This window comes from Pan paniscus, chromosome 10, assembly GCF_029289425.2.
Source record: "Pan paniscus chromosome 10, NHGRI_mPanPan1-v2.0_pri, whole genome shotgun sequence".
Classification (NCBI taxonomy): domain Eukaryota; kingdom Metazoa; phylum Chordata; class Mammalia; order Primates; family Hominidae; genus Pan; species Pan paniscus.
Genome location: NC_073259.2, coordinates 139,840,280 through 139,857,887, shown reverse-complemented (window position 1 = coordinate 139,857,887; position 17,608 = coordinate 139,840,280). Strand labels below are relative to the sequence as shown.

The following is a 17,608-nucleotide window of genomic DNA, read 5'->3' as shown; positions in this document are numbered from 1 at the left end:
AAAGACATTTATCATCATCTGCTACAACCATTACATTTTTGTTGAAATGGCTTGGTAGCTGTAATCTGCATACACAGACACACACATATATCCAGGGAGAGCATCCTAGTGATTTAAACGCTCATTTCTATGTTCTACAGATTCAAAAACCAATGCCTGCAAACAGGAGAGGTGAGAGGGTACGTATAAAAATAAATACGACAGATTGAGACCATCTTGGCTAACATGGTGAAACCCCGTCTCTACTAAAAATACAAAAAATTAGCCGGGCGTGGTGGCGGGTGCCTGTAGTCCCAGCTACTCGGGAGGCTGAGGCAGGAGAATGGTGTGAACCTGGGAGGCGGAGGTTGCAGTGAGCCAAGACTGCGCCACTGCACTCCAGCCTGGGCGAGAGAGCAAGACTCCGTCTCAAAAAACAAACAAATAAACAAATAAAATAAAATAAATCAATAGGACACAGACCTAAGCTGTGACATATCTTGTGTCTATAAGGAGATAATTCTGGTTGCTGTGATGCGGAACTACAGCAGATTGGGAAAAACTGGGCTAGTGATAAATTATACTTGTGACTGAGTTTCACTGGAAATTTTATGACAACATACACGTACAGTCATGTAATATAACTGGCTAAAGCATTCCTGTGAATGTCTTTCAATTAACCCCTTTACCCGCTGCACAAACGATATCAAAACATGAGAACCCGTACGCCACTGTAACAGGTCCCTTACTTTCTTAAATTCCCTTCCCTCCTTGCTACATGCATATTTTCATGCTGTAACCACGAAGTGGATATATTTTATACTGTGCTTCTCCTGCTTATTACATCAGAAGCATTTTCTGTGTGGCTACAAGCGTCCTCATGATCATTTTTGTTGTTGTGTATTTCACCCCTTATTGCTGCAGAATATCCTTTTTTTTTTGAGAAGTAGTCTCGCTCTGTCGCCCAGGCTGGAGTACAGTGGTGCAGTCTTGGCTCACTGCAACCTCTGCCTGCCAGGTTCAAGAGATTCTCCTGCCTCAGCCTCCCGAGTAGCTGGGATTACAGGCATGCTCCACCACGCTCGGCTAATTTTTTGTATTTTTAGTAGAGACGAGGTTTCACCATGTTGACCCCAGACTGATCTCGAATTCCTGGCCTCAAGCGATCCACCCGCCTTGGCCTCCCAAAGTGTTCGGATTACAGGTATGAGCCACCACGTCCAGCCAAGAAATCCTATTAAAGCTAAGGAATGACCACAGATCCTTCGGCCATAACTGGCTGAAGTGAGGAGCCAGGAGGCAGCCCCGACTCTGAAGAGCTGTGGAAAGGCTGTGAGACAGAGTCCCGGGGGGCTGTTGGGGGTTCCCACCTTGCCTGAAAATGTTCGTTTCTGGGGCTGGCATGTCAAATGGCTCAGAGGAGCTGAGGCTACAGCGGGTGGCCAGAGCACTCGGGACTCAGGGCAGGAGCCCACCCTGCGGCACTCGGGGACTCGACAGGGTCTCACACAAACTCATCTTCTCTGCTCTTCTAATTCTCCCCTCCTTGCTCATCAGTTATTCTTTCTGAGGCCTCCTGCCAGATGTGAGAGGATTTCAGACTGACTCCCAAAACAAGAAAGCTGATTCAGCCTTCAGCATCATTTGAAAAGTCTGAGCTTAGAATGTTGTTTTCCACAGAAAAATAAGCGAAGTGACTTCAAGCAGAAAATCAGTTTTGAATAATGGCCCTGGACTCTTAGAAACGTCAATATAATTAAAGTGAAAGGCTCATTCTGTACTATGGGAAAAAAAGATCTACAAAAGACATGTGGGGCCACTTGGAGCAACGTGGCTGCGGCCTGCAGAGGAAGTGATGGACACCATCGGCAGACGATCTGCATGCAGCGCTGTGTTTCCCAGGAGAAGGCCCTTCATGGGAAATGCAGCTGCAGTATTCAGGGCAGAGCGGTCACCACATCTGCAACGACTCTCAGAGAGGGCGAGCACGCGTGGGTCAACGTGCGCACATATAGATGAGCGAGCACGCACATGCAATCGCCTGGGGCGCTGGGGGCATCTTCCCATTCTTTCCAATTTTTTGAAGGTTTGAAACTTTTCAAAAAGTAAAATTCCTGGAGTTACTACCTTTTTTATTCTTTCCAACTTTTATTTATTTCATCACCCAGGCAGCGAGCATAGTAGCTAACAGGGAGGTTTTTGATCTTCACCCTCCCCCCTCCCTCCCTCCCTCCACCCTCAATGAAGCCCTCGAGTCTGCTGTTCTCTTCTCTGTGTCCATGTGTGCTCAATGTTTAGCTCCCACTTGTAAGCGAGAACATGTGGTGTCTGATTTTCTGTTCCTGTGTTCATTCATTTTTTTAAAGAGAGAGATTAGGTTGAGAAAGATTTTATAAAATGATTTTTAAGTGCTCTTGAAATAACATAAAACCACAACTTTTTAGCTATTGTCTAATTGTAGATGTAAACCCATTCTAATATTATAGTTCAAATGTTAAGTCAGCTTTTAATTCACCTACAATTATAGGACTAGCTACTAAAATGCCCAGTTTTGTCACAGTTTATTGATACAAAGACAACCCTCCTTTAATCCTCAAAGGATGTGTCCCACTCTATTATTTTTCTTACTTTAAAAGAGCTATGTCTCCAAAATGCTCCTAAACTCCCCAAAGAATTTCTGGATATTCTTGTAGTTTAAATACAAAATAAAATTCAGAGACAGAACTACTATAAAGAATCTAAAATTAAACTTAAAAGATTCTAAATTGATGTGACAAAAAAAAAAGCAGAGTTTTTGCTGACTATGATTAATTGCTATGCTGCTGCTGCGGAAGGCACGTGTTTCCTGAAGGCCTCTGGTCTCGGACACGCATGGGAGCAATCCCCTTGGCACAGGAGCCAGCGTCTACTGAAGACCTCTGGTCTTGGACACGCATGGGAGCAATCCCCTTGGCACAGGAGCCAGTGTCTACTGAAGGCCTCTGGTCTGAGGCACTGTTCTGAGCACCCCCCCTTGGCAGGGAGACTTGTAAGGCAGCCACGTGATGACCCCCATGTAAGGCCCTATTCCTGCTCACACCACTGAGGAAGGAGCCATGTACTCCTGGAGTCTGTTCTCTTAACTCCCTCTTCCTTTTTCTCTTTAATTAAAGTGCTGACATTGATACAGACCGTGGCAAAAGGATTTCTGCCCCACGTGTGAGCGCAATACTGGTGCTGCTGTGGAGGCGGGGCTTCAGTGAAGTGTGTCCACCACATTTCCCCAGCAGGACCCATGGGAGGCACTCCCCAAGCCCTCCTGCCAGCCCCATAAGGGCAGCCGTGAAGCAGAGGCTCCCCTGAAATCGCGGGCAGTGTTTGCTGCTGGCGTGACTGTGCACTGACAGGGGAGACTGCTGGCAAATTCTTAGATTCACTGCTATAGAGTAAAAGCCGCTCAACCATGTCGGGAGGAAGAGCTGGGAGCTCATATCCCTCACTCAGGCCAGAGACTAGGGCAGCTGGAGGGAGACACATCCTCCCTGCCTCTATGTACCACACAGCCCCGCAGATACCAATGTGGGATTTTACTATACCTCGACACTGAAAGGATTCTCCTCAATTTTCCCAGCTTCTGCTTCCGGCAGAGGATTTTTGAGGGTCTGTAAAAATAACGCCGCTTTCCTTTTACGTTCTGCTTGAAGCTGTTTCTCTTTTGACTCCTTAGACGCCTGGGCCAGCTTTTCCCGGGCAGCAGCTGCGAGGCGATCTTCCAGCTTTTGCTTTGCTTAAGGAATAAACAAAGAAAAAAGAGAAGTTTAGAGCAAACAGTATTTTATCTGATCTTAATTTTCACAGGTTGCAAAAGTGTCATACAATGCAGTTAGTTAAAGTTTCTGAATAGGTACATACGTTGGACAAATCAAATTTTGAGAGAATTAGTTTATAACGTGCCCTTTTTTGGACATTTTACTTTCAGAGTTAGAAGGTTGGTGAGACTCTACACTAACGAAAGCTGGAATAATGAAAACCTCAGAGTGGCTCTCAGCATATATCCAAAATATTCACACCAGGCAATGAATACTCTATGAGAAGTGTTTTATTCCAAATGATCCGACAGTTGGTTAGTTTACATACAGGAAGGACAGATTCAGATGTACAGGCATGAGTACAAGTTTGCTTAGGGAGAACACCACAGCACAATGGAAGTTCTTGATGGTGGATTGTGGTTGAAAAATGGCTTTTTTTTTTTTTCTTTGGGACGGAGTTTTTGCTCTTGTTGCCCAGGCTGGAGTGCAATGGCGTGATCTCAGCTCACTGCAACCTCTGCCTCCCGGGTTCAAGCGATTCTCCTGCCTCAGCCCCCCAAGTAGCTGGGATTACAGGCGTGTGCCACCACGCCCGGCTAATTTTGTTTTTTCAGTAGAGATGGGGTCTCACCATGTTGGCCAGGCTGGTTTCTAACTTCTGACCTCAGGTGATCCACCCACCTTAGCCTCCCAAAGTGCTGGGATTACAGGCATGAGCCACCGCGCCTGGCCTGAAAATTGGCCTCTTTTAAATGTTGCTTGATCTGAATGTGTGTATACAGGAAAAGCAATTTAAGAAAATCAGTTAGAATAGATAACAACCACAATGCAGCAACCATTATTTGACTGCTTTAATGCAGAGCAGAATTTATTCTGGAGTCGGGATGGGAAGACTACATGCTGTCCCCATGCTGCCAGCAGTGTTGGGGTGGGTGTGGTGGCCACACTGCAGCCCATGAAGATGAGCCGCAGCCAGAAAACCAGCTGGGGACACACCACCTTCAAGGGCCCAATGGTTCTGTGGGTAGGCAGCCTCACAAGAGGGCATCTCCTAGTTTGGTTCCTGAGCTGGGAAGACAGGCTGAGCCTTTTACCCTGGGGCTGCCAGCCAAGTGCAAAGTGAGCTGCCATTAATGCATTCCACTGTGGCGCATTAGGGCTAAGACGGCCAACTCAGTTTCTTCAAAAACAAACTGCCAGCGGCACTGCATTTGAGGCTCAGTGAAGAGCAGAGCTCATTCCTCTAAAAGAGAACGTTTCAAAACCTCAGACATGTTACACAACTCCCAAATAGGTCTGATTTCCAAAGGCTTCAGATTCTAGTTGGCAGCCTCGAGATTTTTTGGCTTAGCAGATAAATCTTATATTTGTGTATTTCCTTTCTTTCAAGAAGTTTAAAAGCTATCAACAAACCTTGCTTTGCTTCTAGCTCCTCCTGGGTAAGTTGAGGCTTCTTCTCCTCAACAACTACACAGGGTGGGGCAACTGCTGGGTTAGTGTTTGCAGCACTACTAGAACTTTCTTGGCCTTCTTTGCTTTCTTCATCATCATCACTGTCATCATCTAGCTTAACACGATTTTTTTCCAGGGGAAGCAGATCATTTTCTTTGGCCTTGATTGCAAAGCTTATTGGAGCAAAGGAAGCTATTGAGGAAAGGTGAGAATTATGATACATGTTACAGAGTGGAAATCTTTGCAGGCCCTGCTACCCACCTGAGCATCGGCTGCTGGGAAGGGGATGACTAGCATGGAGCCACATCATATGCAGAGTCTACGGTGGGGGACGCCGTGCCGTCAGAGCAGACCTGTGCAGATGTGCACTGCATGGCGTGGGGCTGGGGTGAGCCCCTGAACCATGCTGTGAGAACCGCACTGACTGGGGACTGCATGGCAAGGGCACACTCGCTGATGCCAGGGCAGTCACCTGCAATTTTAAATGGCCAATTCTTGTCATTTTTCTTTTCTTTTCTTTTTGAGATGGAGTCTCGCTCTGTCGCCCAGGCTGGAGTGCAGTGGCACGATCTCAGCTCACTACAACCTCTGCCTCCTAGGTTCAAGCGATTCTCCTGCCTCAGCCTCCTGAGTAGCTGGGAGTACAGGCGCCCGCCGCCATGCCTGGCTAAATTTTTCTATTTTTAGTAGAGATGGGGTTTCACCGTGTTAGCCAGGATGGTCTTGATCTCCTGACCTCGTGATCCGCCTGCCTCGGCCTCCCAAAGTGCTGGGATTATAGACGTGAGCCACTGTGCCCGGCCTCATTTTTCTTTAAAAAAAAAAAAAAAAAAAAAAAAAAAAAAATTCATGGCTCAGCATATATCTAAATTTGCTTCAGGAGGCATATGATGTGACTCCACTATAAACAGGTCTCTTTAAAAAATTCCCCATGATAAAAAATAGCCTTTTCTTACAAAGCAAAAATTACAGAATCCATGCCTTTATTCAGCAAACATTTTTACCTACTTTGTGACAGGCATTATGTTAGACCATTTTCCACACCTGTAAGAAAATGTCAAACCCAGCGTGACAAAAATTTAGAAGCAATCCCTCCTCTTAGAATATCCAGAAGGCTTAAATTTAAGGGAAATATGGAGGCCCTGAAGAAAAAATCATCTTTCCCGCCCACCACTCAATGAACACAGAGTCCCTTTCTCTTTTAGATGCTGTGATAAATGGCTCTTGACAAGAACTAACTGGTTGCAATAAGATACAGTATTTTAAAAAACCATCAGTTGTTATTTATGAAGAATATTCAAGGCACCCACAATGAAGGGGATGCTAAGTGCACCGCAAACCAGGTGACGGAGAGGGAAGTGGGTTCTGGGTAAACAAGGCCGCTTCTGGAAGGGCTGCAACTTATGTTTGTGATGCCACCTCTGCAGCACAGGGTGGGCTACCTGGCTGGCCCCTGGTGGAGGTCTTCCCGCTTTAGCATTTTATGGCTCCAAACCCGCGTGTGATGTGAAGTAGACAGTTAAGCATGTGATAGCCCAGACCCTCTGAAATATAACCACTTTTCATCAACGACTGCCTCAGGGGACAGGGCACACACAAAGATACTGATACCGGGACAGCAGTATTTTATAACATCAAAATAAAAAGCAGCAGGGCCGGCAGCTGAAGCCAGATGATGAGCACATGTGTGGGGCGTGAGTGGCCATTATGTGATATTCTGTTTTCGTACATGTTTGAGATTTTCCATAAGAAAAAAAAAATTGGCCGGGTGCAGTGGCTTACGCCTGTAATCCCAGCACTTTGGCAGGCCAAGGCAGGTGGATCACAAGATCAGGAGTTCAAGACCAGCAGGGCCAACATGGTGAAACCCTGTCTCTACTAAAAATACACAAATTAGCTGGGTTTGGTGGCGGGCGCCTGTAATCGCAGCTACTTGGGAGGCTGAGACAGGGGAATCACTTGAACCAGGGAGGCAGAGGCAGAGGTTACAGTGGGCTGAGATCACGCCACTGCACTACTCCAGCCTGGGTGACAGAGTGAGATTCTATCTCAAAAAAAAAACAAAAAACAAAACAAAACAAACAAGGGGCTAGACTAAAATATATCACAAAATGATTTAGTAACAATTATTTCCAAACCATCTCCCCAAATTAGAAAAATATGCAATCAACAAATAAGAGTATTAAGATGAAAGCTTCCAGAACACCTTCTAGCAATGCTTATTTCATTTTACATTTTATTTTATTTTTTTTGAGAAAGGGTTTCACTGTGTTGCCCAGGCTGCAGTGCAGCGGTGCAATCATAGCTTATTGCAGCCTTGACTTCCTGGCCTCAAGCAATCCTCCTGCCTGAGCCTCCTGAAGTGCTGGGATGACAAGCATGAGCCACCATGCCCAGCCTCAAGTAGACTTTTTTTTTGTTTTTTTTTTTTTGGAGACAGAGTCTCGCTCTGTCGCCCAGGCTGAAGTGCAAAGGCACGATCTCAGCTCACTGCAACTTCTGCCTCCCAGGTTCAAGCGATTCTCCTGCCTCAGCCTCTTGAGTAGCTGGGATTACAGGTGCTCGCCACCATGCCCAGCTAATTTTTTGTATTTTTAGTAGAGATGGGTTTCACCATGTTGGCCAGGCTGGTCTCGAACTCCTGACCTCAGGTGATCCACCTTGTCCGGCCTGTCAAGTAGACATTTTAAAGCTAGTATCTATGCACACCAAACACAAAGCCAAAACCACAGCTACTCACTCTAAGAGTGGCCTATGGCACACAGCCCACAGGCCTCCCTTACTCAGCCTTTACAGCTCCACAGGATGGACACTGAGAGGCTTCCCATTTTACAGATGGGAAAACCGAGGCTGAAAAGATTAAGTAAGTTTCTCCAGGTACCTCAGGTCAGTACAGGGAATCAGGAATTACTCTTTATGTGGAATTTTTCAATCACAAAATTGTTGCTTCTGCCTAGAATCTTCCTTGCAGATCACGTCACAGCACATGGAAAGCATGTCCTACAGCTTCAGTGAGTAGGTCTCACGCTGCATTCAGAATAAACCCAGTTCCTTCCCAAGGCTGCCACGTCCCTGAGTGATCGGGGCCACTGCTCCACGTTTGCACTGCCCCTCACCTCTGCCTGAGAGCTGCCTGCTCTTCTTCTGTCCCTTTCACATTCTTCAAGGATCGGCCCCCACGATGCCTCCTCAGACAGGCCCTGCCCAACCTCTTTCCTGCACACCACTCACTGTGATTTGCATTCAGGCACTGATGGTCCACTATCTCCTAGGCGGTGGAGGACGGGACCATGCGGGGACAGATGCACGGCTGACATGGCATCGGGCACCCCTGAGTGAACCCGCCATCTTCCATAGCAAATAGGTTTCTGTTTTTTAGCTAACAACTCTTATTGCTAACTTCTAACTTCAAAAGTAATATACATTTTCTGTGGGAGATTTTGAAAACATATGAGCAAATAGATCAACTGCAATTCCAATATGGAAAAAAATCATCTGAACATAATCAGTGGATTCCCAGGCAGAAGTGTACAATGGCACACGTGTGTAAAATGGGGGCACAGCTCCTTGTTTCATAACCTGCTATTTTCACTTTGAGACGGAGTTTCACTCTTTCGCCCAGGCTGGAGTGCAGTGGCGCGATCTAGGCTCACTGCAACCTCCACCTTCCAGTTTCAAGCAATTCTCCTGCCTCAGCCTCCCGATTAGCTGGGATTACAGGTGCCCGCCATCACACCTAGCTGATTTTTGTATTTTTAGTAGAGATGGGGTTTCACCATGTTGACCAGGCTGGTCTCGAAATCCTGACTTCGTGATCTGCCCCCCTCGGCCTCCCAAAGTGCTGGGATTACAAGCGTGAGCCACCGTGTCTGGCCCCAGCAACTCCTTTCTTTACTGTGTAGACAGGTTTCTGTGTCAACACAGACCACTTAAACAGACAGCAATAAGTAGTATGGACATGTCAATTCACAATTTCCCATAACTGTTTCCAAGTTTTTTTTTTAATTTTAAAAAACAAACATGCCCTACAACGAACATCCATGTATAGACATCTTGGTAAAACACGTTTCTAGGAGTAGAAGGTCATTTTCATTTAAAACTCAGTCCATATTACTGGGTTCTATCAACTTACACTCAAAAACAGTATTCCTACTGCCCACAGCCTCTCTCTCATTGTTACTTTTTTTAAACTTTATCAATTTGAGAGGCAAAAAATAAAAACTTGTTAATGAGGCTACATTGAAAAAATGTATTTACTAGCCATCGATTTTTCTTCTTTTTGGAACCATATTTTCATGTCCTTTGTCTATTTCTCTAGGTCAGTGACTGTCTTTTTGTATTGATTTATAAAAGCTCTTTCTATAGTGAGGATGTTAACCTTTATTTTTATGTATTAGCAGTTACTGCCACTTCTGTATTTGTCTTTTAACTTTATTCAGGCCATGCCCCCATTAGACCTACCAATCTTTCCCTATGATTTACAGCTTCAGTTCTTAAGACACTTCTTTCCAGCTCCAAGATTATTTAAAAAGGAAAATTACCTTTATATTTTTCTACTTTTCTAGTTTTATGTTTTACATTTAACTACTGGATTTACATGGAATTATGGTTGTCAAATATGTGATATCTTATTATTTTTCAAAATGGAGAGCCTGTTTTTCCAACATCAATTACTGTTATACTAAAGAAGTTTCATCATCAACATCTGAGAGAATGTTGCTGCTTTCTCGGCATCTGAGAAAGCCACTCATCTGTTAATATGTAAACTATACTAGAAGGTCTTCTCATTTTGTGACATGCTGGGATTCCTGGAACAATCCTACTTGCTCATCATCTATTACTATTTTCATACATAGCTGAATTCAGTTTAATATTTTAACATCTATACTTGTAAGTGATCGTGGTCTACAGATTGCCAAGCTTTGAGAGCTTCATACTTTTCCATCTTAATGCTCTGGAGTGGCTTTAATGATGTAGGCATTCTATTTCTTGAGGGTGAATTAACTTGACCTTTAATTTGTCTTGGCTGACTGCCTGGGTTGAGAGGTATTTCACTAACCAATTATTTTCAAAATTCTTTCAGGTCTATAGGTCTATGTTGGTTCCTGATTTCTTCATGAAATAATTTCAGCACTTATGTTTTCTTAGAAAACGATATTTTTCACTGATTTTCAAATTCATTCAAATTTAAAATAATATATGTTCTCATATACTTTATTTTCTAGTGTTAACTTCTAGTTGTAGCTTGTGTACTTAAAAAGATACCTATAATTTTCTTCCTCTGTCACGCAGGCTGGAACACAGTGGCGTGGTCTTGGCTCACTGCAACCTCCGTCTCCTGGGCTCAAAAGATCCTCCCACCTTAGCCTCCCAAGTAGCTGGGAGCACAGATGGGTGCCACCATGCCTGGCTAATTTAATTTAATTTTTTGTAGAGACATGGTCTCACGATGTTGTCCAGGCTGGTTTCTATCTCCCAGGCTTAAGTGATCCTCCCACTTCACAGCCTCTGTGAGGAGCTGGTGCTACAGGCATGTGCCACCATGCCCGGCTACATTTTTGTATTTTTAGCAGAGACGGGGTTTTGTCGTGTTGCCCAGGCTGGTCTTGAATTCCTGGACTCAAGTGATCTGCCTGCCCTGGCCTCCCAATGTGCTGGCATTATGGGCGTGAGCCACCACACTCCACAGCAATTTCTAAGCAATCTTTTCCATGTCTGATTACCAGTAGCACTAGTTTTATAATATTTTCTATTTTGTAGAATACAAATTAGAGACTTAAAAGATTTTTCTCCTGTTACGCAGGAGTCTGTTTCAGAGATGCCCATATGCCTGGAGGCTCAGCTGTGTCTCCCGAACTTTGGAATCTCTGTGGGCGCAATGACATTTCTGTCTCCGCATCTTTTCAAAGAGAGGCTGGCCTGTGCTTTTGAGAACTGAGAGTTAGCATGGGTTTTGTCAGATATTGAGTAGATCTCTGTTCAAGTGTCTCAGGCTTGGGTGGATGTAGACGGTAAACTTCTCGGTGTGTTGTTTCATCTGCCAGGTTCTAGGACAATCAGGGAGGTGTGGAGAAGGTCACGCTGGTTGGCAGCAGCCGTGTGGGCAGGGCTGCTCCTCTGCGGGCCCCACAGCTGGCAGGGGTCAGGTGCCTTCCCTGGGCTCACAACCCCTCTGCACACCCCATAGCTGGCTGGGTCAGGCGCCTTCCCTGGGCTCACAAACCCTGGGGCAGCAGGCAGGCTCGGGCTGTGGTTGTGTTCTGGGGTGTGAGAAGGGATGAGGTACTGCTGCCTCTGGGACGCTCCCAGCTTGTTCCAGCCTCCTGCCTGCCCCTCTGTGGCTGACAGTCGACTCCCCTGGAGTCACTGCCCTGAGTCTCAAGGGTACTTCTCTGCAAGCTCCAGGTATGCTGCCTTATCCTGACCTATAGACAGCACCTCTCCCCGGGTTTCTAGAGCAGTAACCATTTTTCTCCTCTACTTATTACATTCCTTTGATTATCCCAGTGAGAGTATGCGGGTGGCCGGGAAGGGTGAGAGATGGATCACTTGTGCTCAGGTAACCTACTTGAATGAGAGGCCCAAAGACACACATAGTGAATTGCCTAGTTAGCGGTTCATCCACATGAATTTGGTTTCGCCGAATGATCACCATTCTCATACAACAAGGCATCTTTATGCAAAGGACGGTCCTCTTATCACCCCAGCCCACTTCCTCAATCTCTTGTCTCCACTCTGCCTTTCCTTCTGACCCAAGAGCTGTCACCTCGCCCCACTGCCACACCTTACCCCACTGCCACACCTGTCACACTCCATTCCAGGCCACCAATGCCACCAGAAATCTCTGAAGTTGCTCCAGTGGCTTAACCGCATCACAAAGTCACCAGACTGGATAAAGTTATTCCGCTGACCTAAAGCCTGTCAGATGTGCTGGCCCCTCCCCGACAGGGTGCGCCGGGGCAAGCTGGCCAAGGCTCCTTCACCAGCCACCCCCGAAGTCACTGCTGACCACCTACCGCATCTCAGCACGGGGCCGGGCAGCTCGCACCACGGGGCTCCTGCCTAGGGCTGCACCCCTGCCTCAGAGCTTCCCGTTCCTCTCGCAACACCAGCTGAACGCCTCTACTCCACAGAACCTCCCTCCTGCGGGGGGAGCCCACTGCTGCTCCACGAGGTTCCTGGCTAAGGGCCTGCTCTGGCCTTTGCTTCTGTCTGCTTTTTACACTGACTTTGTATTTTTACGTGCCTGTCTGTCCTGCGACATCAAAGTCTCGCTCCAAGAACATAACAAAGTAACTGAAATCGAGTGAGTGAAGTATTGCCTGGTAGAGATTCTCAAGGAATCTGCTTTGACAAATTAATAAATGAATTTCATTGGTACAACAGTTTGCATATAAATAGTTTCAGAAGTCCCAGGGAATATGAAGGATTATTTGAAACTTTCTGTACAAATGTCCAGTACACTGAACAGACTGTTAAACAGACACATACCTAAGGGCTGCTCACACTCACGTTACCTCCAATGCCACGCGAGGCAAGCATGACACAGCATGGAAGGCAGAGGTTTCACCACAGCAACCTCCAGGGGGCCGCCAACCCCACCCCAGCCTGCAGGTGAGGGCGCTGAGTCTGAGGTCACCGAGGATCCTACGCTTGCCGACTTACGGTGGAATGTGCAAGGCCAACATGCAAGTGGCAGCATACCTTTCACCAGCTTCCCGTCCGGGACGGTCTTACTGGACGATGCCTCCTTCTTCCCGCCTGAGCCTGACCGTGCTCCCACCTCGGCTGCGTCTTCAGGCGCGCCATCCTCCCCAGCATCACTTGGCTTCTCGGGAGCAGAGTCTGTGGGAGCCTCTTCTGGTGCAGACACAGCCTAGAGATTAAATGTCACTATAAACTGTCAGCAGGAAATTATACAGAAATTTTAAAAAAAGAGAGATGTATACAGTATATATGTTTCACTGGACAACGGCAATTGTACATTACTGCCCAAGCAGCACTGGGAACAGACTTCCAAATCCAGATCTGCTGTTTTTTCTTACAATGGAATGTATCAAAGAGGAATGGAAGATTTTCTCCTGTCTGAAAAAACACTATACTCTTTGAAGCCCTAATACTGCCTTGGGAACCAATTTTCAGTATCTTTTCTTTGGACACTGATTACTCAGAATTCTTTAAAAATACCAAATTATCCCCATCACCTACAGAGGAGTCAGTTTCTTTCAGTGTGGGCCATTGGAGATAAGGGTCTGAAGAAATCTCCTGAGAAGCAAGGCCCATGTCATCTCTTCACCAAAACTGGCTTTACAAAAATGTCAGGGTGTCTATATAACTGAGAAGAGCAGAGCAAAGGCAGAAGAGGGGGCTGTAGGACAAAAAGCACTTCCAAGTGCGCCAGCACCACGCCGGGGATCTGGTGAGGGGGAAGGGTGTGCAGGCGCAGGCAGAGGCCGTGCTGCAGGACACCCCCAGCACCAGCTGGCCAGGCATGAGGCGCCCACTTATATTTTATATATTTCATACATGTTAACACAACAGAAGCAAGGTACCCGGCTGTCATGAAAGGTAGCTAGAAACTGTAGACGGCCAAAACATCGAACAGTTGAAGGAACAGGATTTTTTTTGTTTGTTTAGAACGTGCTGGACAAACAATCATCAACGCTGTGAACGTGGGCAGATGCTTTCAACAGATCAGGTTCCAGAGCTAAGGGGGACGTGAAAGATGGAGTATGCCAGACACACATTAAAAAAAGGTGAAGAATCACCCAGCCCTTTCACCTGTAGGAGAATAAACAGAAAGCGACTATCTGATCTGGAAGGCAGAGCCACCTCCAACAGCTTCACAGCCTCCCTGCATTCAGACACGTACCTGCGTGCTATCGCCCCCTTCTTTCTGGAGGAAGAACTGCTTCTTAAACTCATAATAGGCATTATACTGGTGCCACGGCTGCAGGAACTCAAATCTGAGCAGAAAAAGAAAGAAAATGGGTCATTTACCAAGACAAGCTCACTGAAGTAACAACAGGCCCTGTTCTCCTAGCTCTTTACTGATCTCAACAATCCCACAAGGTGGTTACTGTTTTAGCTACTCATCTTATAAACGAGGGAGACTGCACACAGGGGGTCGAAATCGCTTGCCCGGGGTTACACAGGTCACGCTGCAAATGTGACAACATATCTTTATGTTTTACTAGTACTGAGGCGTGGGACATTACTTGGTTTTTAAAAAGAAGGGTTTGTGTCTAGATTTTTAAGGCAGATTCTTGAAAACCATGAATTATAGGCTTTTATTTTAGGTAGCTTCAAAATTCCTACTTAAAAAATGAAACAAAAAACAGGTAACATAATTTAAAAACACCACCCAAGTCTAAGCAATTTAACAAGCCAATTAAAAAATGTATTTATCTAAAGACATTGGTTGGGCGTGGTGGCTCACATCTGTAATCCTAGCACTTTGGGAGGCCGAGGCAAGTGGATCACTTGAGGTCAGGAGTTTGAGACCAGCCTGGCCAACACAGTGAAACCCTGTCTCTACCAAAATACAAAAATTAACCAGGCGTGGTGGTGCGCGCCTGTAGTCCCAGCTACTCAGGAGGCTGAGACAGGAGAATTGCTTGAGCCCAGGAGGTAGAGGTTACAGTCAATCGAGATCGCGCCACTGCACTCCAGCCTGGGTGACAGAGCAAGACTCCATCTCAAAAAAAAAAAAAAAAAAAAAAGACATTTGAGCCAAGAAAAGGCTTAAAAATATATAAAAAAATTAATTCTGTACCTACATTTTTTAAAAAAAAAGGCTAAACGAAACCCCCAAATGCCATATACCTAACATATAAAATTCTTCTTCTGACCTTTGATCATTCTTGGCACGAACACTGGTCTCGAACTTCAGGCCGTTCCTGGCGACATACTCGGCCAGCTTGTCAATCACGGGCTGGACGTCGGGGGGCGGGGGGATGATGGCGGCCACGGGGGCAAGTGCACTGCAGGAGAAGAGTCTGTGAGACCCCTGGGCTTCAGGGGCTCGCCAAGCTCAGTCCTGGCTGCTCGGGGGTCCTCACCGCCTCAGATGCCCAGAGAGACATGTGAGTTATAAACAGTTCGTTAGGGGAGGCTCTTGTTGAAGGTGATGCACACGACAGAAACTAAAGTCAACTAGACAGGATTGTTGTCAAGAGTGAAAAATGGGGATTTTAGTGATAAAAGGTGCATTTTTCCTACTAATTAACATTTCCCCCCAATCACAAGCTAATTCTTAGAAATAACCAAGAATAAGCAGTTTGTTGTTGTTGCTGTTATATTGAAAACAAGTCGGCAAGCATGGTTCAACCTCCTTCATTTCCTGTCTGACTTGCTCAGCATGACCAGAAAGAGTCATTTTCACAGAAACTCGCGTGTTTCATTCCATTTCCCAGGAGTCTCCTTTCAAGGCGGGGCATTCCAGGCCCACTGGTAAGGCGCCTGTCTCCTACTCGTCCCCCGAACACTGGGGGCCCTCGCTGCTGGAGAAGCTAGGGCTCTGCCGATGGCTTCACAGGTTAACTAAAGTAGCTGCCAGGGTCCCCTGGTGGCCAACAGCTTGGGAGAGACTCATGAAGCACCCCAATATCACCTGCGTCAACTTTATGAACCTGCATGTTTTGCAAACAACTGCAGCTTCACTGCATACTGATTTTGCCTAGCACAGCTCAACTGAGACTCTGACACAAAGCGCAAGAACAGATGCTGGAGATCTGGGGCCAGCGTGCGACGTGAAATGAATTCAACTTTATAAGTGGTTTAACTTCAATGCTAAAAAGTTTGTGCTACAACCATTTCTGTTTTCCTGTCAACTTTGTAACTTGGGGATTTGGAATAATAACTACTCAGACAATGGGGACCCCTGTATGTGATCCAGATTACAAGCCCCCCATGGAGACACAGACGGCCCCAGTGACTGCAGTGCTGAGTGACTCACACAGCAGGCAGCGGTGGATGCTGCACCTACCTTGTGGTGGTGGTTGTGGAGGTGGCCCCGCTGCTAGTCTCTGCTGTGGTTGGGGGCGGTGGTGGTGTGGTCCCAGGAGGTGGTGGGGCAGTGGTCGTCACTCCAGGGGAGTTAGACACGGTCACGCCAGCAGGAAGGGTGCTGTAGTAAGTAGTCACGTCGATTCCGGGAGGGGGCGGCGCCAGGCAGTAAGTGCCGTCCGGTAGCATGTAGTAGCTGTAATACATGGCTGCCACGGTCGCTGTGGAGACACATTGCCCTGGAGTGAGCATGGCCGGCCACAGGCTGGTCCATGAGTCCACAATGCAGCCACAAGAGCCCTTCCCCCGGCAAGATGCAGCCTTGCCTCTGCTCACTTCCAACCATGCTGTTTTCTAGATTTTTCTGATACAAAAAGTTGTCTGCACAATATGCAATTTAAAAGAACCAGGCAAAGCCACAACACGCATCCAAAGACAGATGGAAAGCGAATGGCATGAGGACATTCAAAGGCACCAGATATGAATACTCTCTAGACAAATTAATGTCCTCCTTAACTTCAAAATGTGCAGGTTGGGAACAGTCTCCTCTCTAGCTGCAACCAGTCATCCCTTTGCTCACACGGCCCACGAAGGCCACCTATGCTCCTAAATGCACATGTGAGGAAATGCCTTTGGCTAGCTCCCCGCGCTGACACCAGCTTTCATTCTCCAGGCACGCTGCTCCCTCCATTCACACGTTAATCCGGAAACCATCCCCTCAGTAAGGCAGCTGCTCCTGGCAACCCTGGCGTCAGCCCCCGGCCCCAGCAACACAGGCTGCGCAGGAATTTATTCAGTAAATAAAAGTTCCCAGGGGCACTGAGGCTGTGTCTGGACCTTTCCATCACAGACAGTGATGTATGCCGTCTTGCCACCTATTCTGTGCACACATGCAGGTATCTGTAGGGTAGAGGCACGCTGTCTTAACAATTAAAAATCCTGTACATTTATCCTTTTTGGGGTTAAATGTTCAGAACCACGAATCACAGAAGATTCGATGATTAATTACGAAATTTAATTTCCAGTCCTGTTGTAGATAAGCAAGTAGTTCTGACTACACAGAGATTTAATTTCCTCTTTATTAGGAGATGGCAAAAATATTTTTCAAATTAAGAACTTTTATCTTCACTTTCAATCAATTCACCTTAAAACAATAACATTGAAAAACAGTAAAAGCTTAACTATGGTTTCCAGTAATGTATGCTATGCAGAGAAAAATTTCAGAAGTACAACTCAGACTATCTTGACCTTTCCATCTTAGATTGGCGAGGCAGCATAATTCCTATGTGCTGTAGGCATATTCCCCAGCTACTAATGACTTATTTAAATTAATTATACATGATGAACTCCTAAACCGTTGTTCTCTAGCTCCATGTTACACA

General features: G+C 46.3%; 1 protein-coding gene across 6 annotated transcripts in view; it reads right to left on the bottom strand.

Annotated features, from left to right (window-relative positions):
• Positions 1-17,608, bottom strand: part of SFSWAP (splicing factor SWAP) — an 88,220-nt gene that overhangs the window by 29,526 nt on the left and 41,086 nt on the right. For 4 of the 6 annotated variants that reach the window (XM_008967297.5, XM_008967292.5, XM_063593772.1 and 1 more), the window contains 6 exons: positions 16,207-16,447; positions 15,071-15,202; positions 14,092-14,185; positions 12,924-13,095; positions 5,181-5,411; positions 3,555-3,745 (listed from right to left, as the gene is read on the bottom strand). In XM_008967297.5, the coding sequence (XP_008965545.2) occupies positions 3,555-3,745; positions 5,181-5,411; positions 12,924-13,095; positions 14,092-14,185; positions 15,071-15,202; positions 16,207-16,447 (1,061 nt within the window). The remainder of the gene's footprint in view (positions 1-3,554; positions 3,746-5,180; positions 5,412-12,923; positions 13,096-14,091; positions 14,186-15,070; positions 15,203-16,206; positions 16,448-17,608) is intronic. The other 2 variants (XM_063593771.1, XM_008967295.6) reach the window with 1 other exon arrangement.